This window comes from Pundamilia nyererei, unplaced genomic scaffold (assembly GCF_000239375.1).
Source record: "Pundamilia nyererei isolate P.nyererei 1_Seehausen unplaced genomic scaffold, PunNye1.0 scaffold00025, whole genome shotgun sequence".
NCBI classification, from domain to species: domain Eukaryota; kingdom Metazoa; phylum Chordata; class Actinopteri; order Cichliformes; family Cichlidae; genus Pundamilia; species Pundamilia nyererei.
This window is the reverse complement of record NW_005187426.1, coordinates 3,799,110-3,822,457: the sequence shown is the minus strand read 5'-3', so window position 1 is coordinate 3,822,457 and position 23,348 is coordinate 3,799,110. Positions and strand designations below refer to the sequence as shown.

The 23,348-nt window shown below is 41.5% G+C and overlaps 1 protein-coding gene across 1 annotated transcript in view; it reads right to left on the bottom strand.

The window, feature by feature from the left end:
• fto (FTO alpha-ketoglutarate dependent dioxygenase) overlaps positions 1–23,348 on the bottom strand; it is a 113,573-nt gene that overhangs the window by 42,726 nt on the left and 47,499 nt on the right. Inside the window, exon 8 of the mRNA XM_005727650.2 lies at positions 18,956–19,080. Within this exon, the coding sequence (XP_005727707.1) occupies positions 18,956–19,080 (125 nt within the window). The remainder of the gene's footprint in view (positions 1–18,955; positions 19,081–23,348) is intronic.

Sequence of the window (23,348 nt, the reverse complement as noted above, 5' to 3'; positions counted from 1 at the left end):
TTGTTTTCTATCTCCATCAAAATCCAGCGGTTGTCTTTGAGCAGCTGAATTGAAATACATAACAAAAGCTTTTGATAAACGCAGAGCCAATCAAAGCAGGCATCGGGACCTAGATGCAGCCAATATGAGGCAGTTATTTGAAAATTGAGGGATTTTTGGACCCAGATCATGATACATTTCAAATATTTAAGGAAAACACACAGAAGACCTAAACAGTTATGCTTTAGCTATGCAAGAACTAAACCTGTGGGGTCTGACTGAGACTGACACCAATCAGGGTCATATAAATTAAGACAACATATTTAGCAACTATCCACTGCCATCAGCGCACGAAATTCAATGTTCTCAAATTCAGTTCAGTAGAAAAGTGCCTGACACAATAAACCATTATGCAATGTTCCAGTTTTGAGCTAGATAAACACGTTTAAATAGCCTTAAGTTAATAAAAAGTAGTAAAATGCTCTAACAACATATTACTAAGTTCAGTGTCCAGTTTTTAAATCATCTCCTTAGATGTCTAAATGCCTAAAGTGCTAAGACAATCATGACCTTAACTGTAGATGGTGGTCATTTAACTGTTTTGAATGAGCCAGCCTAAGAACCCTGTCCTTAATTAGCTGCAATTTTGTAGAGCTGATCCACTAGTATAATAATAAGGACCAAGCATTATCCTGTATTTGGCAGCCCAACACTCATCATAATTACCCTAGCAACTGTGTTCCCCCTCTGAGCATTGCTAATCTGTGGAGGCTGTGATCCTGCCGTCAGTTTCATTCGGTCACTGAAAGGGAGGGAGGCACAGTACTGTACCACGTACACGCTTGTGTTATGAATCATAATGCATAAACGGAGCAAAGGAACAGAGGACATCTTGACCTAAAACAGGATGAGGGACGAGGGAAAGTACAGGAAGGAGGTTATTGGTGTAAACTTGGAAAACAACAATCAGCATGGGGGGGTGAGAGCATTGGTGCTTTTAAGCCCAAGAAACTGAGGATATGAGGAAGGTAAAGGGCCTATTGAGTGCCAAGCTATCTTGCCCTGGCATTTAATCAAAGGAATTAAACCTTGGGAAACTAAACCCACAGGTTGTCCTCCAGGAAGCATACCAAGTAGTTATCAAAAACAGAAAGGTTCAAAGCTGCTCAATTTTCCTATATTAGACAAGTTTTGGTCAGAGCCCTCAGGCTTCTTTCAGGGTAAAAGAACTGTGTTAGAAATGTTAGTGCTTGCATACTTGGAAAGCACGAGAAGTAGATAGGTCCTTGCAGTTAAGAAGTAATCAGTGATCTGACCAGATGCATAACTGTCTCCCAAAGACATGCATCTGGTGGTATAGTTTCCAAAAGCTGTCCATAGTGTCTCACACTTATCCATCACATTGTTTACTGTTCTGAATGTTTAGTAGGAACGTTTGATCTAACAACTACAAAAAACAATCTCCTTTGTTCCTACTCATTATTGTTAATTGTAAGAGCTCAACAAGAAACAAGCTCGAAGAAGTAGTATATAACTCTCTAACTAAAGGATATAGTCCTATAACAGCTTAAGGGATCGATGTGAAGTTGACATTTATAACTGAGCAATCACAGTGTCAGCATTTTTGTTGTTGTTGTTTTTTTCCCTTCTATCCTAGTCTAATGCGGGGAGTGTGAACATGAAAGCATGTGATAAATCCCACAGTTTCTCAAAGCTGCAGTGGCCTCTAAAGTACTGTGGCCTTTTTAGTGATATAATATTAGTAACTCAATCTGAAAAGGGTTTTTTTTTTTTATTGAAAGAACATCCCTTGTCATTTGATTGAGGTGTTAGACTAAACAAACAAAATATATGAAAATGATATAATTTGCTTGGATAGCTAAAGGAATATTAGCAGAAATACTATGTTATTGCATATGCATGCGTGCTCAAGGCCTTTATTGCTTTGCTTCAGCATGACAAATTGTCACAAGGAATACTAGACATTTTTCTCTGGCCATATATAAATCTTGGTTTGTCAACAATAACACCGTAACTGCACCACTCTCATGAAATATAGGCATAGCATGAATGAGACAAGTCCCAATTGCAAGTGAAACTTAAAGCACTAGTGGATAAGTCCTGTTATTCTTTTAGACCACTGCCAAGGCTAAAGTGCAACAGCTTAACTTAATGTAAAACTATATTTATACATTCAAGCACCATGCAGGATTGTTATGATGAAATCAGACTGGTCGCATATTTAGCATGTTCATTACTGAAGTATCTGACCTGCCAGGATCCTGGTATGGCTTCAATAGACAACCCCATCTGTGTGACGTTAGCACCATTGAAAACAGATGGACCTTTAATTGTATTTTTGCCCAAATTGCAAAATAGCTACTTGGGAAAGAAGCTAAAATAACATACAAACAACAGCAACTATGATAACAACTGTGCCTGGAATGGAATGAGTACAGTAAGAGATCAAAAACATAAGGCGCACACATTCAACTCTACTCTTTGAAAGGGGATCCTCCCAACATTACTAGCCTGGTATTGGTTTACTCTGCAATTTTGTATTTCTCTCCCCACGCCATCTCCAAAATCTCCGTCATGCAGGAGGTCCATGCAAATAACACTCATCAGACTTTCCAAAACATGAAAGACTGATACTCTACCTCTTTTCAGACAAAAGCATAAATGAAGAATGGCTGAAACTGGTATTTGTAGAAAAAAAACCCCCACTAAAACCAAAAGTAGAGCCCCAGAATTAGTTTTATGAACTGTAATGGGAAAATGCTGCACAAAGAACACGTGATGGAAAATGTGGACCTTGCAACAAGGCCCAGGTCTATCTAATACATCCTTCAAATAAAATGCAATGATTACGTGGACAGCACTGACACGTCTGGTTTAAATAGTGATTATGGATGACAGGAAAAGCAACATGAACATTTAAAATTATACTTATTGAATACATTTTACCAGCTTAAACCACTGCCAGTAGTGTGCCGCATCTGAATAGCCTCCCCCTTCCAAAACCCCGCAATTTTCAACAATGGACGAACGGGAAAGAACAGATAAACAGGCTTTTTTTTATATTTCAGTCCAAATCACATCAAGGTATAAACAGTGAGCCCAGAGCACATCTCCTATTCTTTTTCAAAGTAAGTCCTGCTGTTCCATTTCAAATACCTTGGGGTTATGGGTCATAATGCTGCTTTCCAGCTTCTGAACACGTTTATTCAGGCATCCTACTGTAAATAGGGGGAGATTCAACATCAAATATCTCTATTCCCCATGCTGGCCCTTTCGTCTGTTCTGAGTGGATGTGTGCTTTTGGCTAACAAAGTAATGGTTTCTCCTTTTCTCTTACCAGACTCGGAATACCAAGTGGCAATATAATTGAGGAATGTATTGAATACAGTTTTCTCTGGTTTCACAATGCATCAAGCAGAACCCTAAAGGGACTCTTCTATTGAATAAGGACAAATTGGTCTCAGATAATAAAACAAACAACATTAAAATAATAATAATACTACATATATAATACAATATTTCTTATTTATCTACTTTTTGATATTATAAGCAAAGTTTTAAAATATACAAATTTATTTTTTAAAGTCCTTATGCCCATTCCATACTCCCATAACTAGATGGCATTTAATAAGATTTTTATCTATTTTTTTCAGCAATAATAACAACAATAATTAAGCTAATTATCTTTGGTTCTTCTTAGGCCCTAGGCAGTGTGGAGGCCAATTCAATGTGGAGGGTTCTTTATTGTGTTCCTAGAGCAGTTTGTGTGGCAGGGTACACTGTCATGCTTAAGGAGGCTGGTGGGATCAGGTGCTTTGCCATTGGAAGAATCTGTTGGTCTGCAATAATGATTACTGCTCATCAACGTAAAATACACATGAATGTGAGGACCTAAGGTTTCCAGGCAGACCAGTGCAAGCTAATTAGATAATCAATGTTATTCCCTTCTCTTCTGGTTGTTACAACATCAGGTTATTATTGTCTTTTGGTAGCCACAAATCAGAAAATAAAATATGAGAGTTAAATAAGGTGAATGATATACAGTTTGGCTTTTCAAGATGTTCAAGATATTTCATGAGAATGACCAAAACACAAATTTAAAGATAAAGTCAATATATGTCAAGAAATGCAATTAATGTAGCTTAAGTTAAGGCCTGATGCTCCTACATGTTATAAGGGGTAATAAATGTGTTATAAAGCTCTTACAAGCCCCTAAGGCGATTAGGGGCTGAGCTGCAGAGCTGTTTACGAGATTGTTTATTACAGGCTAGGCCTATCACTTACCACACAGCAGTGGGTAAAATTGAACTAACTAAAAATAAACAGTTGATTCATTGGTACTCAGCCAAGGCCACTATCAGACCCTTGTTTAGCTAAATAGAGTAATATGAAAGCCACGACTGCATGCAGTGGCAAGGTATGACAAAAAGAAGTAGAACAGAGGGGGGAAAACCAGAGAGGAAAGGAGAGAAGAAGGAAGGGTAACTAGCAGGTGGCTTCATATTGTCTCGATCCACCACATATGTCCCGTCCACTGCTGAGCTGACAGGTAGGGACACAATTTGTTGACCTGAGGGCCTGTTAGAAACCTGCAAGTGGATAAATATAGAGCAGTGGGAGAGCATAGGTGTCTTAAATGACATATCTAATGAAGCTCATCCTCTGCAGTCTATTCACCAGTCCAGAAAAGGCTTATGAGAAAACAACTATTGTGTGGTAGAAAAGATACAGCTCTAACCACCCATTCTTTAAAGTAAACACTGATAGCAGTGGCATCGAGTCTTTTATTATATCTTTCATGTGCTTCGACAAACATCCTCCATCCTTTTCTAGTAGTAGCATACACAATATAAACATAAACAGCCCTATGCCTCATTTGGATTTGATGTGAGAGATTCATATTAAGCCTTTGCAGCTGTTTGTGTTCCATTTGCATATGAGAAAACAGTTTCAAAAGGCTTGTCTATAATGCATAAGACCCTTTTAGGCTGTGTTTACAGCAACACTCTATTCCACCCACTGACAATCCATGCACAGGTTTGCATCATTTTGTGAGACATGCCAGTTTTGAATTATTCAGTCACTCATCTCTACCACAGCACCGCATTTAACAAACACATATGCACATTCATATATAAAAAGAAAAGCATTGGTCTACAAGAATACTACAACAGTACCTCAGTCAGTCCCTTTGGAGAGGTGGGAATCCTATTAACTAGCCGTCAGAACCTGTCGGATGCCTTTCCTGATGCCAGGCCCCTTTTGTTTGAGGGAATAGGATGTACACCACCAGTCCATTTACATGCTGCCTTCTCTGTGTACTTTAATGGGCCCTGGGCCTTGAGTGTCATGAGCAGAAGAAAACACAGTTCAATTTTCCTTCACAAGTGCATAAAACAAGCATCTTCACTGTACCGGCCCTATGCATAATTCACTGGCGGTGATGTGTGTTAAACGCTACTGAAATATACATGGCGGCATATGCAAATTCGACAGTCCTCTCACATGCGGTACTTGCTAAACAGAGAGCAAGGGAATAGCATGCCACAGACAGCCCAATCTGGACACAGACATTGCGCAGTACAGTATGTAATTGGAATATGTGTTCTTGTTGCATGGGAGCTAGTTTCATATTTGACAGCGGATTTTAAATGTGTAAAGTAGGGTATTGGTAATTCTTCTCAAATGTCCTATAATGCCACAAAGTATCATGTAAATACTGATGTGAATAACTAGTAGTTTCTGTGAAGCTGCATCCCAATTTCTAAAGATGTGTCATGTCAAAAATGCTACTTTTAGCCAAAGAGGCTTGATTATAGCCGAGATGAAGCAAACACACAGTAAAATATTCCTTCTTTAATATGAACTTTTTTTGGGAGTTTCTAGTAGTCATCAGATAAACTGCAGATCGACTGCTCCTTTTCCCTGCATGTGTAATTATCCATGTGTCTGGTCTTTATGAAAGGATGCTGATGTGAGCAGACGAAAGGACAGACTGGTGGTGTCAGATATTATAAATGAGGGAAGAAACGTCATTATCCCAGGTTTGGATGCCCCCCTTCCACACGCGTTCATTTTCCTTGCTAACCTCCTCGGTGTGTGTTGATGTGTGTGTGTTCATGTTTTGGACCAGGCACTGGCTCAGTTCGATTCCCAGCAGTGTATCTTTAAAAGAGCCTTCCCACTGGGCTGCCAGGCTGTCCCCCCTAACATGACAACAGTCCAGCTGACACCCAACAGCTCTGCCAACACACCCCACACATTCAACCCACAATCTGCTCCCAAAACCTTGTAGGATGGAGAATAATTAAAAAAAAAAGGAAGAAGAACAAGACAATATAGATATAGGGAATCCTCTACTCAGGTATGCCACAAAATGACAATGACAAACAAAGTGTAGGCCAAAGGTTCAGTAGATGGTGGTTCAATACCTTTGCACAGTACTGCAGATTCTGCTATATTTACTTGACTAGGAGAGTAATGTTCAATTGGAGCTCATACAAATGTTTGACCATGCAAATGGATTTGATATTTATATATACAGTGACTTAAGGTTTTATAAGCAATAGTTTTCATGTGAATACAACTTTTTTATTTATAAGTTCATTTATTTAACCCTATTTCAACCTTTCAATATAAATAAAACTATTAGTAATAGACATTGCTACATATGATGTATTTACTAAAATCCTAAATGTAGCAAGAATGCAACCAAAGAGCAGAACACAATCAAATTTCATGCATATTGCAAACACAAACATAATGAAAGGTGCAGTGCACATTTTTGTTTGCCAACATATGTATAGTAAATCTGGCCCTCAGCATAAATGTCCAGCTGCCAAAGCTGTGGTGTCACTGGTGTTGAACACTGTGTTAACAGGATGTGTAATGTGGTGTGCTGCTCCTGTACTGCAGCCAGGGCTGGGTGGCAGCAGCACTGTAGGCTACAGTAGGGTGGTTATCATGAAGCAGTTATGTAGCTGCTCTGCTGGGCCAGTCTAATTACAGGAGAACAGCGTGCACCAGTCTGGGCCTCCAAATGGCACCATATGTTTTCCCAGACTAACCGGCTGAATAAATGCCATTTAACCATTCAGGATGCACTGTGCTCTGTGTCTGGAAATCAGTCACTCACACTTATATAAAACCATTCATCCCGCACCCCCACATGCACTCACACAAAAACATACCACCCACCTCTGCCATATAAAACTCAGATGTCGGCCATTTACCCTGCTTACCCCATCATGCATACTCACACAGCATCCTGTCCCGTTTAACCATTTACAAATCCTATTGTAAGTTTGTCTGTGTCGCTCTAACACACTCACTGCACACTTGCATAATGGTGTTCTTTATTTTGTTGTAGCCAGTTTAGTTAACTAAAGGGTCTGGTTAATCAGAAACAGTGTTTCTAAGAAGACAGGTTTAGGGTGATGTGCAGTGAGCGACCCATGCAGTGAATGTGATCAGTAAGTTGACAAGGGTCGACACAGGTGAGAAACAAAAGAGCAGAAATACTTCTTTAATTTAAGTAGCGCATTCTGCTATTCTGCTATTCTGCTAATGCCATAGTTTATTGAAAGCCAGTGCAAATATTGCAGCTCAGAAAATGTATTTAGACAGAGCAGCAGAAACATATAAGCCGAGAGTAATGTTCAAATTCTCTGAGTGCGTCATTTTGAATCTCTCAACAGCCCAAGATGAAAAAATAAATAAATAAATAAATAAAAAATAAAAACATATACATGACTTTAGATAGTAATCTCCAGATCAGGAACCTTGTATTAAAATTATTTTTAAAAATAGACTTTGCAATGTATTCCCCAACCAAAATTCACTGTCAAAACCACACAACATCGCTGATAATAGGAAATTATTCATTGTGATTGCGAAAAGCTGACAACATTCGTATCATGACCTTTTTTTTTGGGAAAAGCTCCCTCTATCATCACAAGATAGACCTTTCACACATCATCAGTTTGTTAATGAGAACAGCCTAGAAAGAGGCACTCACAGATGCCTATCAAGGGCAGAAAACAAAAAGAGAATGTAAGTAAATATGGACTGTAATTAGTATGACAAGGTTGAAAAAACAGATAACACACCGCAGCAGCCTGAAGGGCTACACTTTCGCACAAACACACTTGCTCGTGCACGAGATGCACACAGGCATCTGAGTTCACACTTACACACACACCAAGAACAAATCAAATGTTTTAATCAGCTTGCTACAGCACATAATGAGGATCCACTAAGCTCCAGCTATCAGCTGCCATCGGCCACTTCGTTGTGCCTTCAAAGAGCTGATTTTTCACTTCTTCTACAACAAGCTTAACACAGTAGCTTTCAAGAGTGAACACAGTCTGGGCGCTGCAATAAAACCTGAAAAAAGTAAGTGATGTTTCAGCAAGTGATATATGTGCAGTAAGGCAAAGAAGCAATTACGTGCAAGTGGACACGACAGCAAAACCTCTGGGGAAAATGCGTAGGAGCGGAATGCACCCTATTTGTCACCATTGCGATTTACAACATGCAAATATTAGTGCATAGCTGGATGTGGGCTTGGTAGAGATGAAAGTCTGTGATATGCAACTCTGCAAACCATAAATCTAACAATACATGCTTAAATACCTTGCATAACCCAACTCGCTAAAGTACGCTAACAGTCACAATATCAGTTTACCTCTCACCTTGAGCGTAAACACACACAGACACCTGGTGATGCAGTATACACCTGGCCTAGCCACACCTGCTCAACAAGGCGGTCAGATGAATCAGTCAATTCATTAACACACAGCGCAGTTTCCACAGAACTGAAAGTATTCTTAAATTCTTACTCAACTATTCAGGTATGTGCCCGCGAGACAGAAATGTACACACAGAGATGCACAGAGCGTGTGCAGGTGTGCCTCCTGTTGCGGTTTCTGGCCTCCTGACACAGCTCTGACCTCTGTGAGAAAGACTTACAGCTCCAGCCCTCCAGCTGGAGAAGTGATGACCTGAGAACCCAACAATCTAAGACATTCATCCTCCTGTCCTTGTCTCCTTCCTGCCTGCCTGCTGTAGTGTGTCTTGAATGGGAGACATGCAGAGGTAGGTCAGCCTGCCTGACTGGACAAATTTGCTATCTTTCAAATCACTTCTATATTTCTTAGCTTGATATTTTAAAACTTTTTCATTTGATATCTTTTACCCCTTACAACTCCTTTGATAACCAAATTAATACATGTATGCCTGACATCTTTTTGTTACAGGTACCACTGAGAGTCAGGGCTCTGAAGCATTTAATAAAGATTCCCGTAATTTAACACAGATTTTTTTTGAATTGAGTATTTTTTCTTCACATGTAAAAACATGTGCTGGGCTCTTGCTTAACTCATAAGAGAAACTGAAAACTGAGGAGAAGTTGTTTCCCTATAAGAAGGATGGCCTTATGGGTAAATGGTGTGACGTCAGTTCAGCATTGTGGTACATGAGGGTGTGTTTAGCACAAGAAGTGCCATTAACAGATATAGCTTGCCTATATTTCACTCTGTTCTCTGTTTGAAACCTAAAAAACAAGTAAGTGTAGGCCTCATCTGTGCACAGTTACACAGTTGTTCTGCCTATTCCAAATAAATGCATATGGTATAAAAAAAAGAAGTAAAAAATATGTGACAGGCCATAGATGATGTAGTTAAGGGCCAAGTTTGATTTCATTCATACCATCTCTAATATGTGTTGACGTACTTGCATCTCATTCATTTCTGTTTTGCACTTAAAGACTATGTAACATATAAATACCACATACCCTTGAGCAAATATGCTCCAACTAGCATTAAGAAAAGCTGTCCCATCTGCAGCAGGGGTTGCCATACATGTCAAACGTAAAGCAGGGAAACTCGAGCCTCTGTTGAAACATCCGGTGCAGGCTGCTGTAAAATAAATGATGCTGTTAGCTGCAGTCTCGCAGGTGAAATGTGCTGCTGCTACAATTATTCTAATGCCAGCATGCCAGAATGCTAGTGCTACCAAATGCTGCTGTCAACCCAGGGGTTTAATTAGTTTGGCACGTGTGCCACTTATAATCACCTGCCATTACCAGTTCTGGCTGCATCTGCTTACACGTCTGTCAGTGGCGTGCAGGCTGTATATGTGTGTGTATAGGTCTGTGGCTGGGTTCATAAGGATATATTTTGGCAACAGAAAACGGGCCTGAACGGTTGCTGTACTTGTACGGGCTCTCTATAATGTCTATATTTTAATATACAGACATAAGGAGGAGACAGATAACTACAAAATACAGGAGTCCTTTCTTTCAAGTGTATATTAAAAGGCTTTCTAGAGTATCTGTCAACTACAGCGAGGACAATTTTATTAGTGGTACAGACTTGTCAGTAGGCCATCTGTACACATACATTGTGAAAACAGAAGGGAGCAAGGCTTGGTAGTGTCAAACTGCATTGTGAATAGAGCTACACCTCAGGCTGAATACATCACATTGTGATTTCATGAGAGCTGGAAGAGGAGGAAGAAGAAAAAAAACTTCAGGGCAGCGAGTGAATCTCGACCCAAAACAGGAGAAATGGAAGTTAAAAGTGAATCGTTCACTCCCCCTGGCGTAGCAGTGGCTACCTCTAGGGCTGGAGGAGGAGGAGGAGGAACAGGAGGAGAAGAGGAGCCCTGTGGCTCCCACAGTCATGTGACTACTGAGCACAGTATCTGAAGGATGGACCCCAGGCTGTGTACTTAACAGCTCATGAGTGTGTGCGTGAATGTGTATACACATGGTTTCACACATTTGTGTGTAATGTATGTCTTTGTGCAGCAGAGCACATACACAGATTCCCACTGACTCAGTTCTTGAGAATCACCTATGCCTGCTACAATACAATAGCTCTAACTATCCCTATTATTTTCAGAAAGTTCCCATTTAGCACTAAACCAAGGCTTTAATATTGTGCCCCCTCAAAAACATCTGTTGGGGACTTGTGTGGCTACACTAATTACAAATATCTCCAGTAATCCGCAGCTGATAAGAGAGCCATTACTCCACAAGACATTTATCACTATGGGATTGATGACCCATTTCAGAAGCTGCCTTTGTACAGGGAAGTGAAATCGCTGATATCCCTTTTATCCAACATCACTGCTGAAGCCTTCCATTCGTCAGGAGGCAAGCTAGTTAGAATTGTAATTAACAGCTATGGACTTTGGCCCTAATAGAATTTTTGCAGGAAACTGCAGATTGACATAGGCGGGGATGGAGGGGATTGTACAGTGTTTTTCTTTTCTTTTCTTACTAATTGCCACTTTGAGACGCTGTCTGTCGAGAGAGAGGCGCTCTATGCTGCGTAAAGAAAGCGTCAAAGCAGCACAGCTTCCCATTTTCCAGAAGCATGATTTATGTACACTTGTAGATATGTAAGCACGATTTATGTACACGTGTAGATACGTAAGTACGTGCATTTAGCCATGTGCTTTCACAAATACACAAACACAATTTCATAGGTCAAACACAAAATTCACATCTCTAATCGAATTCACAAGTTACAGGTTTATTCTGAATCTTTTCATTCAAGCATGCATAGTGGCTTGCACACCCACCCACCTAGACATGCAAAAAAGTGGAGCAGCAGATGATCACAGTAGGTAAGGACTAAAGGTCTGGCCACCTGCCGGCCACGTCCCGTCTTTGTAGCAGTAATGAACACAGACAGCTTGGGGACGGCCCTCCTAGCTTGTCCCCCCTTCTAGCCTCCCTGCTTCGGGGCAAAGCTGGGGGCCCTGGGGTGACAGAAACGCCAGAGATGTTCCACTCACTGACAGGCAGGTCCTACCTGGCCAACCTGCTGTACACATTTGCCACGCAACACACACACAAACACAGGGACAAAGACGTGCATGCATTAGTGCCATATATATATGTGCACGTTGTAACTGCTCACACGTGGTAATGTTCCTATGCATATGCACAAACTGAAGAACACACCAACACACATACACACACACACACACACACAAGCTGACCCGGTGTAATTCCTCCAGCACACGGCTAGTGACAGGAGCAGCTGCGGCCGCTACGGCAGACAGATGAAATTTTCATAACTATCTCCTCCAACTTCCATCCTCACCTTCAGGATAATTTATGACCTGCCTGCCAGCCTTGAAGAGACAATATGCTTGCTATGAAATGAAGTGTTCCAGCAGTGTAGGTTATAATTAACAGAGAAGGGGAGAAAGATGTGTGTATAAGGAGTGGGAGGGCTGGAGGGCTCCCCAGGTGGGGTGGTTATGGTAGATGGGATCAGGGAAAAAGGGAAAGGATGGAGCATGTGGCGTGCACACATGTAAAATCTACATATGTGTGTATTTAAATACTGCATACATTGCTGCAGTTAGCTCTGTGACTCCAGCATTAAACAGCAGCACAAAAGTAATTAACCTCCCAAAAAAAAGTGCCTGTAATAAACAAAATCCAAAACACAATGAAATCTTAGAAGCATCTGTTAAACAGATTGTCTGTGTGTTAAATGAGGCCTTCACATCCCATTATTCTTTATCATGGTTCCCAGTGGTACAGTTTCAACTAACGTATTGATTTAAATAAAACTGGTTCGTACAAAGGGCCAAATAAGCACCTTCACAGTACTCAAAAACAAACTCGATTTAGAGCAGATACACAGTAAAAACTGTGATTTCTGTGAGCACAACTTCCATCTTCTCATAATGTTATGTTCTCAATGTTTGTTTCACATGCATGCCACACATCCTCACCCAATCATGCTCTATCAGCTCTATGGGATGTTGGGTTTGACCAGAAAGAATGTCCTGGTTTTCCTGACTACCAGTAAAACAGGCCCAAAACTACCCCACCCCTTACCACACTGTCTATTCCAAACACAAATCTTGTTTCCATATTAAAAAGGCAGCTTTTAATGGGCAGCTGTCTGTGCAACAAGTGTGTTTAAATGGCTGTGGGACTTTTAATGACATTTTCAACTCTCTCTTTCCCGCTTTCTATGCCGCATTTCTTTGCCAAGTTCTTACTGTGAAAGGCATAATTATCAAAATACTGTTTTCATTTGTGAATCAAGTCAAGGATAAGCAGAGGAATTTAACAAAAGAGAGTATGAGTGCGATACTGACTGCTGCTGATGTGAGCCTTCTGTTCCCACAGCAAACCACAGAACGAGTGAAAGCATGTACCTTAACAACTAATTACTAACTCGCATGAGAAACAGGCAGCATAGAGATAAGTGCATATTTACATGGGTAAAATTTGTTTATGCCGTAAGTAGAAGGTAAATAAATACAATCACCTGTCATCTCGTTCAAAACAAATTAATGCAAGAATAAGGCATACTCTGATGTACTTTCAAGCCTGGGAGCAAACTAAGATGGGAGGACGATTACTACGGAAACAGCAGCTGTGAGGTTCTGCTGAGGTCAGGACATGTCATGCATAACTGACTGATTGCTTAACAGGGGTGGGTGCATGAGAGAAGAACTCATAATTTACAATCAAGCGCACACAAACACACACCTCACAAACACCCAGGCCGCAGACAATCTCGCTGCACGAACGTAACTGGTCTAAGGGACCACACAGACATGTTTTAGATAAAGACAGACAAATTAGATGACAGAGTCTTAGGCAAACCACTGCGCTTGCGCTAATTACAGGCTGGCCGGCGATAAAAGAGGCAGATGACATGTCCTTATTTGTTTTCTCCCTCAGTGCCCAGAATAAAGTAAACACAGCGATGTAGATGACGGCAAAAGTAGGTGGTACAAAGAAAAAGGCACACAGACAAAGGTACAGAACACGGCTGCGGGTTGGGAGTTCAGCCCACCACACACAGGTGTTTACCCACCACTGCAGGAGAGAAACCCTTAGGGTAAGGAGATACAAGTATGCACCCAGCAAAACTACTGGCTTGTAACACGTGCCAAGGAAAACAAACTGGGCCAGCCCTGTCTGCTCTGCTTGCAAAACAGGACCACTGTTGTGAGAGTGATGAAGATGTAAATGTGGGGCTGTTGTCTGGGAGATCTGATTAACCTGTCACCTCGAGTTGCAACTTACATCACGCAGGCACAGTTGACAACATGCCCAGACTGACCTGCCCCAAACCAGACCACTGGTTTAATGCCAGTACAAACATCACCACCGCACCGCTAATTAAAGCTATTTATTTAAGATCTGATGCCACCTTCTCTGCACTGCACCCTACAATCTCTGTTTTCCAAAATCATGCACATCATAGACATGTGGCTGTGAAGTCAAATGAAAAAGTCATGTAAAGACAAATTTTTTAGAACAATAACACATGGACACATGGCAGTTTTGATAGATTGATGGGAACTTGTGTCTGTAAACACTTGAGTGAGTTATCTATGTCATGAGCAATCCCAGTGTGGTGCCACCACTTCTAAAACTTTTAGTAGACCTGTTTGTCTTTATCATGGACACAATACTGACAATCTTTCCAACTCCCATCTGGTACAGAGGGACCTCCATTGTCTCCGAGCTCCCTCTCTCGCCCCAGCACGGGAATCAGGGCGGGGTCTGTCAGAGACAACACAAAAGAAATGTCACCACTCTGAGAATGAAGTGCCAGCCGAGGAAGGTCTCTCTCCTTTCTCTGTCACTATGCATCTCTACAGGGGTGCAACTGGTAGCTGACAAGACTGTTGGAGTCATCCCTGGCTGGGCACAGCTTCAACTTCAGCTCTCTAGCCCCTGCTGGCCCTGAGTGACCCGTGGGTTTGATGACAGACTGGACCTTTTGTGTAGAAGCGGCCTGTCCAGGTGAGGACAACAGTGGATGACAATGGCAGGAAACATAAAGCCGATAGAGGCTGGGAGACAACCCTACGGGGTCATGGGTCAAACTGGACAGCTGAGTGATGAGTGCAGCTGTGAACACGTGGACCTCCTTCTCTGCCCTTTTAACTCTGCTTGCCATGTCAGCTGATGTTTCCTTTGTCTTAGGATAAAGACCTCACTAACTTTCAGCACACTGGAGAAAAGTAGTAAACACGGACAACAGATGTATTACGCCACAAATTCTGATTGTACAGCTATGACAATGACATCCATCCCAACCTGTACAGTGTTATAAGCTCCTTTTCAAGAGGTCACTAGAATACAATTACAACAGGACACTTGTCAAAAATTATTTTTAAACTGTGAATTAGTTTATTTTTGAACTAAGGTAGAAACTAAATATAAAGAATGTTACTAAACATACAAGAAACTAGATATTATCTAACTTTAACATAAAACATCTATTGTTTAAAAGAGAGAAAACCTAGTTGTACGCATTTATTTATGTAGTCCATTATCACAGCAAGCTTTGCAGTGTAAGATAGTGTAGTCCGTCATTGCTTATTCTCATTTGGTATGAATCCAAAATGCTGCTAATTTGCAGCAGTTCCAAGGATTCAGTAACAAATTTGTTCAGTCTTTGTTGTCCTCCATTCTATAATCCGAGGAGAACAGCAACTGTAGCATAAATAAAGAGGCCTATTTTAAACCTTGTAATGTATTACCACCCCAGTGCCTCCAAACTACACCCTGTTCACACATCCTGAGCTGTCCAACTGTTTCCAGTGCCAAAGGTCAATGACTGCCTACTCTCCTACTGGCCCACACTCAGAGATGGGAAGACAGGGTTGCCAAGTCAGGCACAAACCCTGCTTTGGATCATAAACACCTCCGTCTGTCTACCCTCCTCTTTTCTACTCCACAGAGGTGAGTTAGGTTTTCACTCTGTTAATCTTTCACTTCAGGCCTTCTCGCTTTTACATTGGCCCACTGGAGAACATAGAAGGGGAATGAAAGAGGGGTAGTAAAGGATAAGAATGGATAAAAGAGCAGGAAGAAAAAGCCATAGAGAGGGCCAGATGGGCACCTTCACAGTCCATTTATCAAACCCAATGTGGCCCTCCCCTCCCCTCCCTACTGCTCTCATGTCCTAAACCCCCATGTAATTCTGTAATGATTTTCATTATCATATAATGACCTTACAAAGCCTACAGCAGTTTGCATGGTCAGTACAAAACTCGCAGCTGTTCCCTTCAGTATTTGCTTGCTGGCTGTGACAAAGCTTTTTGTTGTTGTTGTTGTTGTTATTTTTTCTAATGCCCAGAGCAGTGACCTCTAGGTTTTGCAAGGTCAGCATGAGGTCACCTCATCCAGGATATTCAACAGTAGCCACACTGTAAGCACACAGACTGAAGACAGCGTCTAAAAATGCATAATGAGCATTGACAGCAAGATAAAACAAAACAATTCTCTAAATATACTGCAGAAGACTGCAGGCTGAAGAATTTTCTGTGTATGTACTTCCAGTGTGGATCCTTCATTACCTTTGTTAAACCAAAAACCTTCCCGGTGCCACTGGGATGTGCCATTTTCTATCCTAATGGAGCTGCTCCCTAGAGGTTGCGTCTTGCTCTTCAATCTGCACTTCCTGTGTGGCATACTGAACTGCTCTGCTGCGGCACAGTCACCCACCCATATAATAATCCATCTATTTCCAGGGTACTCACGGGGCATTTACCAAAGGGACATGGAGGGCAGCATCTATCAAAGAATTCACCATGTGCATCAGGAAAACCCAGTTACCAGAAAAGCTCATAAGAATAAAAAAGCTCTCATAACTTCGTTGGCTCAGAGTGAATGAATGGACTGCTTCCACTAGCACGGTGAGAGCAGGCATCACTCACTCTGAGTGCCTATAAGTCAATGGTGAAGAACCACTGGTCACCGGCTCCAATTCCTCTTTCTTTCCTTCTTGCTTGTACTAAAAATGGCTCGCAGGCAGACAATGGCAGCTGGTAGGCCGAAGTTCCACAGCAAAGAATGCTACTTTAACTGGTGTTTTAGAAACAAAAGTCAGTGAGAAACTTAATCAATCAGCGCTGCTTGTTTATGTTTATGGGCCTCTAGCAAAAGTCATCAATCATGCTTTTTTTTTTTTTTTCCTTTTTCCATTATATTTTTGCAAGTATTATATGCTGAATGGAAACCATGGAAACAAAAGGCAGTGTTATGATGAAAGCTTGCCTGTTGAATATTGTGTGGAAACCTAATTAGAACGCTAAATATAAAAAAGCAACAAAATGAATCAGCAAATTAATTTTAGTCCTATTTTAGTGAATGCTTTTATGAAAATAAATGATGGTTTGAATACATCTGACTGGAGTGCACTACAATTCCCTCACTCTGCGTCTTCTGTAATAAAGTGCTTCTTTAATTCAAAATAACGACTTTGCCTCTTAGTAGTATGCATGAAGAAATTAAAACTTTTTCATGCTCAACAAAGTCGAACAATCCCTGACCCTCATCAAATTGCTTATCAGTACCAGTACTTCCCACTTAACATTGCGCATAGCTATGTGTTTAGTTTTGTGAAAATGCTATCTGTTGACAGCCACTTGACAGCATGACCCCTGGCTTTTCTGTAAGAGAGGGTGGTGTAGTTTAGGGATAGACATAGAATGTGTGTAAGGGGAAGAAGAGGTATCAGGAGCAGCTGGAGTTCAAACATATTGTGTGGGACATGTGCCTTCCACCAAAACTAATCTAATCAGTCTTTCACTGCTGATAGAGTAAACGTCTGTCTGCTCTGCCGGCAAGGGCTGAGCATTTCCTGTCCCAGCCAGTGATGCTGGTTGTCAGCATCTTAGGGTGGGCTGAGCAAAATGTAGGGTCAGACATTGTTAGCTGGTGGTAACATCACATTGTGGGTGGTGCGGGAGAACTGCGATGGTAGGGGACAGTTCTGATGTTCACTTGAGGGTGGGGGTGGCGAGATGGTTTCTAGCTTTCAGCACATGCCGCTGGAATGCACTATCAGAGCAGGCCCTACATCAGAGTTGTGAGGCACTGGGCGTTGACACAGCAAAGCAAGGTGTGTGGAAACAGCCTGTTTACAAGACTCATCTGGATGGGACAAATCTAAGGGTCAACTAGAGGGGACAATGCAAAACATAGAACAGAAGAATAGAGTGCCTTAGAAATATGAGGGCGTAAGCACAACAGGAATTTAACATGAAGTTTTCAAAAGAAAATGGATTTGTAGCCTTTGAATTATCTTCCTGCCGCTTTGCTTTCACTAAGTTTAGTGAAATGTCTATTCGCACATATGGGTTCTTGTCCGCATGTAACTCTGAGGTCAAAACTATTGAAAGAGACAATAAAGAGTATAGCAAATGTGAATGTAGTGGTCATGTGTATATGTAGTGTTTGTATGTGTCCGTGTATGTGCTGGCGGAGAGAGTAAATGGCTAAAACGAACAGCTAAAACAACACTGGTGCATGTGTGAGGCCCTTCTTTATCTGAATGGATAACCGACGTTCTAACCCCTGTGCTCTCCTTCTTTATCTGGAGGGAAGGAAGTGATTGGGCCTATCCAAGACACATGTGTCATTGTGATAACTGTGATAACCGCCAGGCCCGAGGACCTCAAACCAACACCAACCACACCATTGCATATCTCTGGAATTCACACCGATTCACTGAAAATGAATGATCAATGCACATTGAAGCTATGTAGGCCTGATGTGTCACCTTTTGCAACTCGTTTTTATTTTGTTTGATGGTGTGATCACAGTTAATAAATCTCTTAACTGAGAACTAGATATTGACACATTTTACTACTGCAACAACACTACACGAGCTATAATAATAGCTCTGGGTTTGCAAGTGAAATGAGGTGAAATGAGATATTATCTTTGCTTTCTCCCTTGGTTTGTGTAATCTTGAGGAAATCACAGCAACATGCATGCATTACTTATATTTGATCAAATCAGTTTAGAAAATTAATAAACGTTATTATTGGAGTGTGATGGCATTTCCATTTAAAATAGGGACTCATAACTGATAGACTACATATCAACAGATGTTTGTTTTTTTTGAAGATCAATGGAAGTAACAAAGTTGGTGGTATATTGTGTTACCTGTCTCTCCATGTCTGTCTTTGCTGGTGTCTGTCTGTCAAAGCAGACAGCAGGATCTCTGCCATCTCCCTCCTTCCTTCTTCTGCTTGGTCTTCCTCCTCCACTGCAGCCAGGAAAAGCATAGTCTGGATAAAAAACAGCAGCAGAAGTGGAAATAGGTGGTTCAAAATAGAACTGAATGGAAATATGTGAAATACCAGTAGAAATGTGAAAACTTCAGTAGAAAGTGGACAGGTAGAGAAGCACCATTAAAAAGTGCTTTAAATAACAGTGGTTGTTTAAACCCCACTACAGTGATTTACTCTATTAAATTCTACCCTAAATACTAAACAGAAAACTTGCAAAATTGGGTAGAAAGACCTGAAGTGAATCCTGGCGTGCTTGTGCTTCTATCCTTAGTTTAGAAATTGCACAGCTCTGAGCCAAGACTCAATTATACCATCCCTAGGATGACAGCATGCAGTAAGTCTAGTATAAAGTCAGTTTCACATCAGAGGATGGGCAAATTACACCCAATATTAGAGTGTGAGTCAATTAATCACGTCCTGCACAGCACAGTGTAATGTGTGAGTATCCCCCTGTTGAACATGAATTACAGGCTGGCTTAAAGTGTGACGTGGCACATCAGTGATAATCGGAGACATCCCTGCAAACCTTCGCCTCCAAGTCCTCCGCAGCCTCTAAGCTGGTTGAGAAGGAGTCAAATGAAAAAGGATCTGGCAGCCCAAATTAAATGCAGTGCTGTCAGCCACACTCAAATCCCTCTTTCCCTTCACCGTCTCCCTCTTCTTCTCTACCCTTCACAGACTCTCTCCCTCTCTGAATATCCTTAAATGTCTCCCCCCTCCTTTGCCAAGCCTCTGAGAAGTGATGGATCTGTAACTCTGACTGACTCTGACGCCTTGTTAAGAACAGTCTCTTCCTGTCACATCCACCAGTCAAGCACGTTCATTTCTTCCCATTAACAGTCACTCGCTTCCCCAGTCATCCAACCTTCTTTTCAAAAAACCCACTATGTAAGGGAACCTTCATTTCTTCCCCTCACCCTGTTTTTTAATCCCTTTCTGACAATACACCTGTCTGTCTTAATTCATGTGAAGATACGTTTGATTGTCTCTCTGTGTGTGCGTTTCCAAAGGAGAGCAGTAATATGCTTACTTTCTCTACAGCACACAGGACAGGTGTCAAAACATGTGGTGGTGTGTGACTGATTATACCTGACTCAGAGGAGACACCAAAGATTAAGGTGACCAGGAGGAGGCAGGGCCGGCTGTACTCCCTATGGAAACTGTGCCTTTCAGTTTGGATCAAACCCTGTCCTCCTGGGATGAGTGACAGGCTAAGAAAGTGCCAGAAAGTGTATTCAGACTGTATCACCATCTCAGCTGGTAGACATCACATTGCCATGCTGACCGTGTAGCACAACGCTGAAGAGAAGTGATTCACAGTTGATCTGAAACTTGCTCTAAGGTGCTTCTAAGCTTGCTTCAACTCTTCCCAAAGCTGACTTTGGATCAAAATGAATAACAGGGAAAGACTGCACATCCATCCATCCTTTTCTGCTTCCAACTGCCAGGGGTTGGAGCTTTCATAGGGCCACAGGCAGGGTACACCCTGGACAAGTCCAGCCTATCGTAGCCACATTATTTTCAAAATGCTAAATTATGTTGCATACACTTTACTCAAGTGAATCTTTGTTTTTTTTCACCCAACTCAATAATTCCACTAAACACTACCTAAACAACCTCTGCTTTTGTTGGGGTGTGTATATATTTATGAGTGTGTATCGAAAGCTTCTATTTGTTCTCTACAAATTTTTGTGAGTACAGTGTAGATTTTTGTGAGTAGAGGTGTCCCTCTTATAATTTAAATCTGTGTTAGCAAGCCTCTTCCCCACAAAAATCGGTGAATGTCTGTTTGCACGGATAACTTTGTGCATGTATGATCTAGTGTTTAGAAGACCCAGTGCTGAGAGAGGCCTTCAGGTTTAGCCCCAGGCTGATCCCCGGGCCATTTAGACACCCTGCTGGTTGTTTACTGGTCAAGCCCAACCTCAGTCAGACTCAGCCAGATCACAGTCCTTTATCTCTGGGTCTGTGTTAGGACTAATCAGCCCCCTCTTTTCTTGTATTTACCCTTCGATGACAGTAGCTGTCCTCAGTCTACACCTCTCTCAACCTGACGCTGACCACAGATGTCCCCCTGACCCAGGCCACATTACAAGGTGAATGAGAGGACAAGACGTTCCTTGGTACTCTTTTCATTGGTCCCCAGACCCCATATTCAACCCTGTCTATTTTACTAAAGTTAGGCATAAACATTTCCGGGCCTGTGCAGAGGTGGGGAAGATAAACAAACATGCAGCCAAGCTGAGGTGATATTTTGGTTAGTGGAGAGCTAGAGTGATGATAGTGTTCCAAGCGAAGGCTGGCTGGAGGGCAGCCTGGGGCAGCTCACTAACACCTCGAGCCAGGACTGTATCTTAACACCAACAAGCATCTGTCTAGTCTATCACATAAGGGCATGTCACTCATTCAACATAGAATAATACAATAGGAAGATTGTTGCTGCACATAGAACAATATGATTTAGATCCTTTATAATGCAACAGAGGAGCTGTGAGTGGTCACATAAGAGCTAAGAAGCTGAAAGGCAAGAAGGTTAAAAAAAAAGATGCATGCACAACTGAAAGTTTGCACTCCATAAACCAGACCTACTAGCTGACCACCAGAGTGTCAGAGAAACTCTTAACACCCAATGAAAATGCCTTAGCTGACTTTATCCCAGGACTTTCCGGGTACTCCAAGTACTCTTAAGCTCACTGGCACTCTCTTTTAGGGAACCTTTCATGTCTGCAGGCCACAAATGCTTCAATTCCAAAATGAGCTCCCTTATTAACTTGTTTAAAAGACAGAGGTGAATTCTAGACGAGAACACCATCTAGATGATGACTAGATACCTAAAATAGGAAGGAGGTAAACAAACTCACAAGTAACACTAAACATTCCAGAAATTTGGCTGGTGGCTGGTGTTAATTTGCCACAACAGTGCCTCCCAGCCTAACTGCACCTCTGTCATACTGGCAACCTCCCCATAGGTCTCCTTGCCACTAGCATGTGTAACAGCCCAGCAAAAAGCCAGCAGACTCCCCAGTGTTTCTGTTTGCCAACATCTCACTGTGCCCATATGGAGGCAAGAATGGAGATAACTAGTAATCCTACTGGTTGTGACTGTTAAGCCATCACTGTGGACTTTAAACACGATCCGGTCTCTATTACATAGTATTTCTATCATTTCAAAGGGTTTTTTATTGAGTGACTCATATTTGAATACTCCATGTGAAAATTAGGAAAATAATGAAAAAATAAAGGCGGTGCGGTCTGGGTTTGAATCCAACACCTGGCTGGTGGAGTTTGCATGTTCCTACTGTTGGTATTCCGGGTTCTCTCCGGGTACAAGATTAGGCTAGGTTATTGTCAATTCTAAATTGGCCATAGGTATTAATAACACTAAATTTGATAAAAGGAAGAGTATGGCTGGGTGAAAAAAATTTATATTTTTGTTGATAATTAACAGAAAGTGGTGGAACTCTTGCAAAGCTAAATGTTTCTGTTCAACAGGACAATGAGTCAGAGGTCTGCTAGTTTGAATTCTGAAAACGACTGACTTACAAGTGATAATAGTGCCGGGGGAATATAATTGAAAAACATACTAATATTGTATAAATGACAAAGATCTACCTTTTCAGACACACACAACAACAAGAAAGTTTAAAGTCAAAATTCATAATATAAATGTTGCTATATGCCAACATTTCTCCTTCTCGCGGCTGTATGTTACGTGTTCTCTTCTGTTCTCTCTCATTTGTCTTCTTTCAGATATTGTCCCCTTCCCTTGTTCATAAAAAGGTGTTTCTTTTTTTATTGTCAGTTTCTCTTGCAAGCACTCACATCACTTTGACGCAAGTTATTTTAAAAAATGCATTAACATCAACGGCTCACACAAGCACACACACACACGCACACACAAAACCACACACTTCCTTTTCTCTCAGCTGTTTAATTTTTACTGTCCCCTTCCCACACCAAATCCAGCGTAGCACTCCCGTTGCATGGTTAACACATTAGCAAATATATCAGGTTTTAAGATTTAACCCTTTTCTCCACATCTCCAGACACTCCATGGACTTTTGTGACAGTTTAAGTTCAGCTGCTCTGACACCTGATTTCATAGGCCCTAGCAATGAGAGTATGACAGACCCTTAGCTGCTTTCATCTCCCTCCTTACTCTAATACAAGAAACCAATATCACTTTGACCGCTGGTGGAAAAAGGCATTGAGCACCTTGCTCACGGGAATGGATAGTTTCTGGTGTCAGATGTAAACAACTGGGG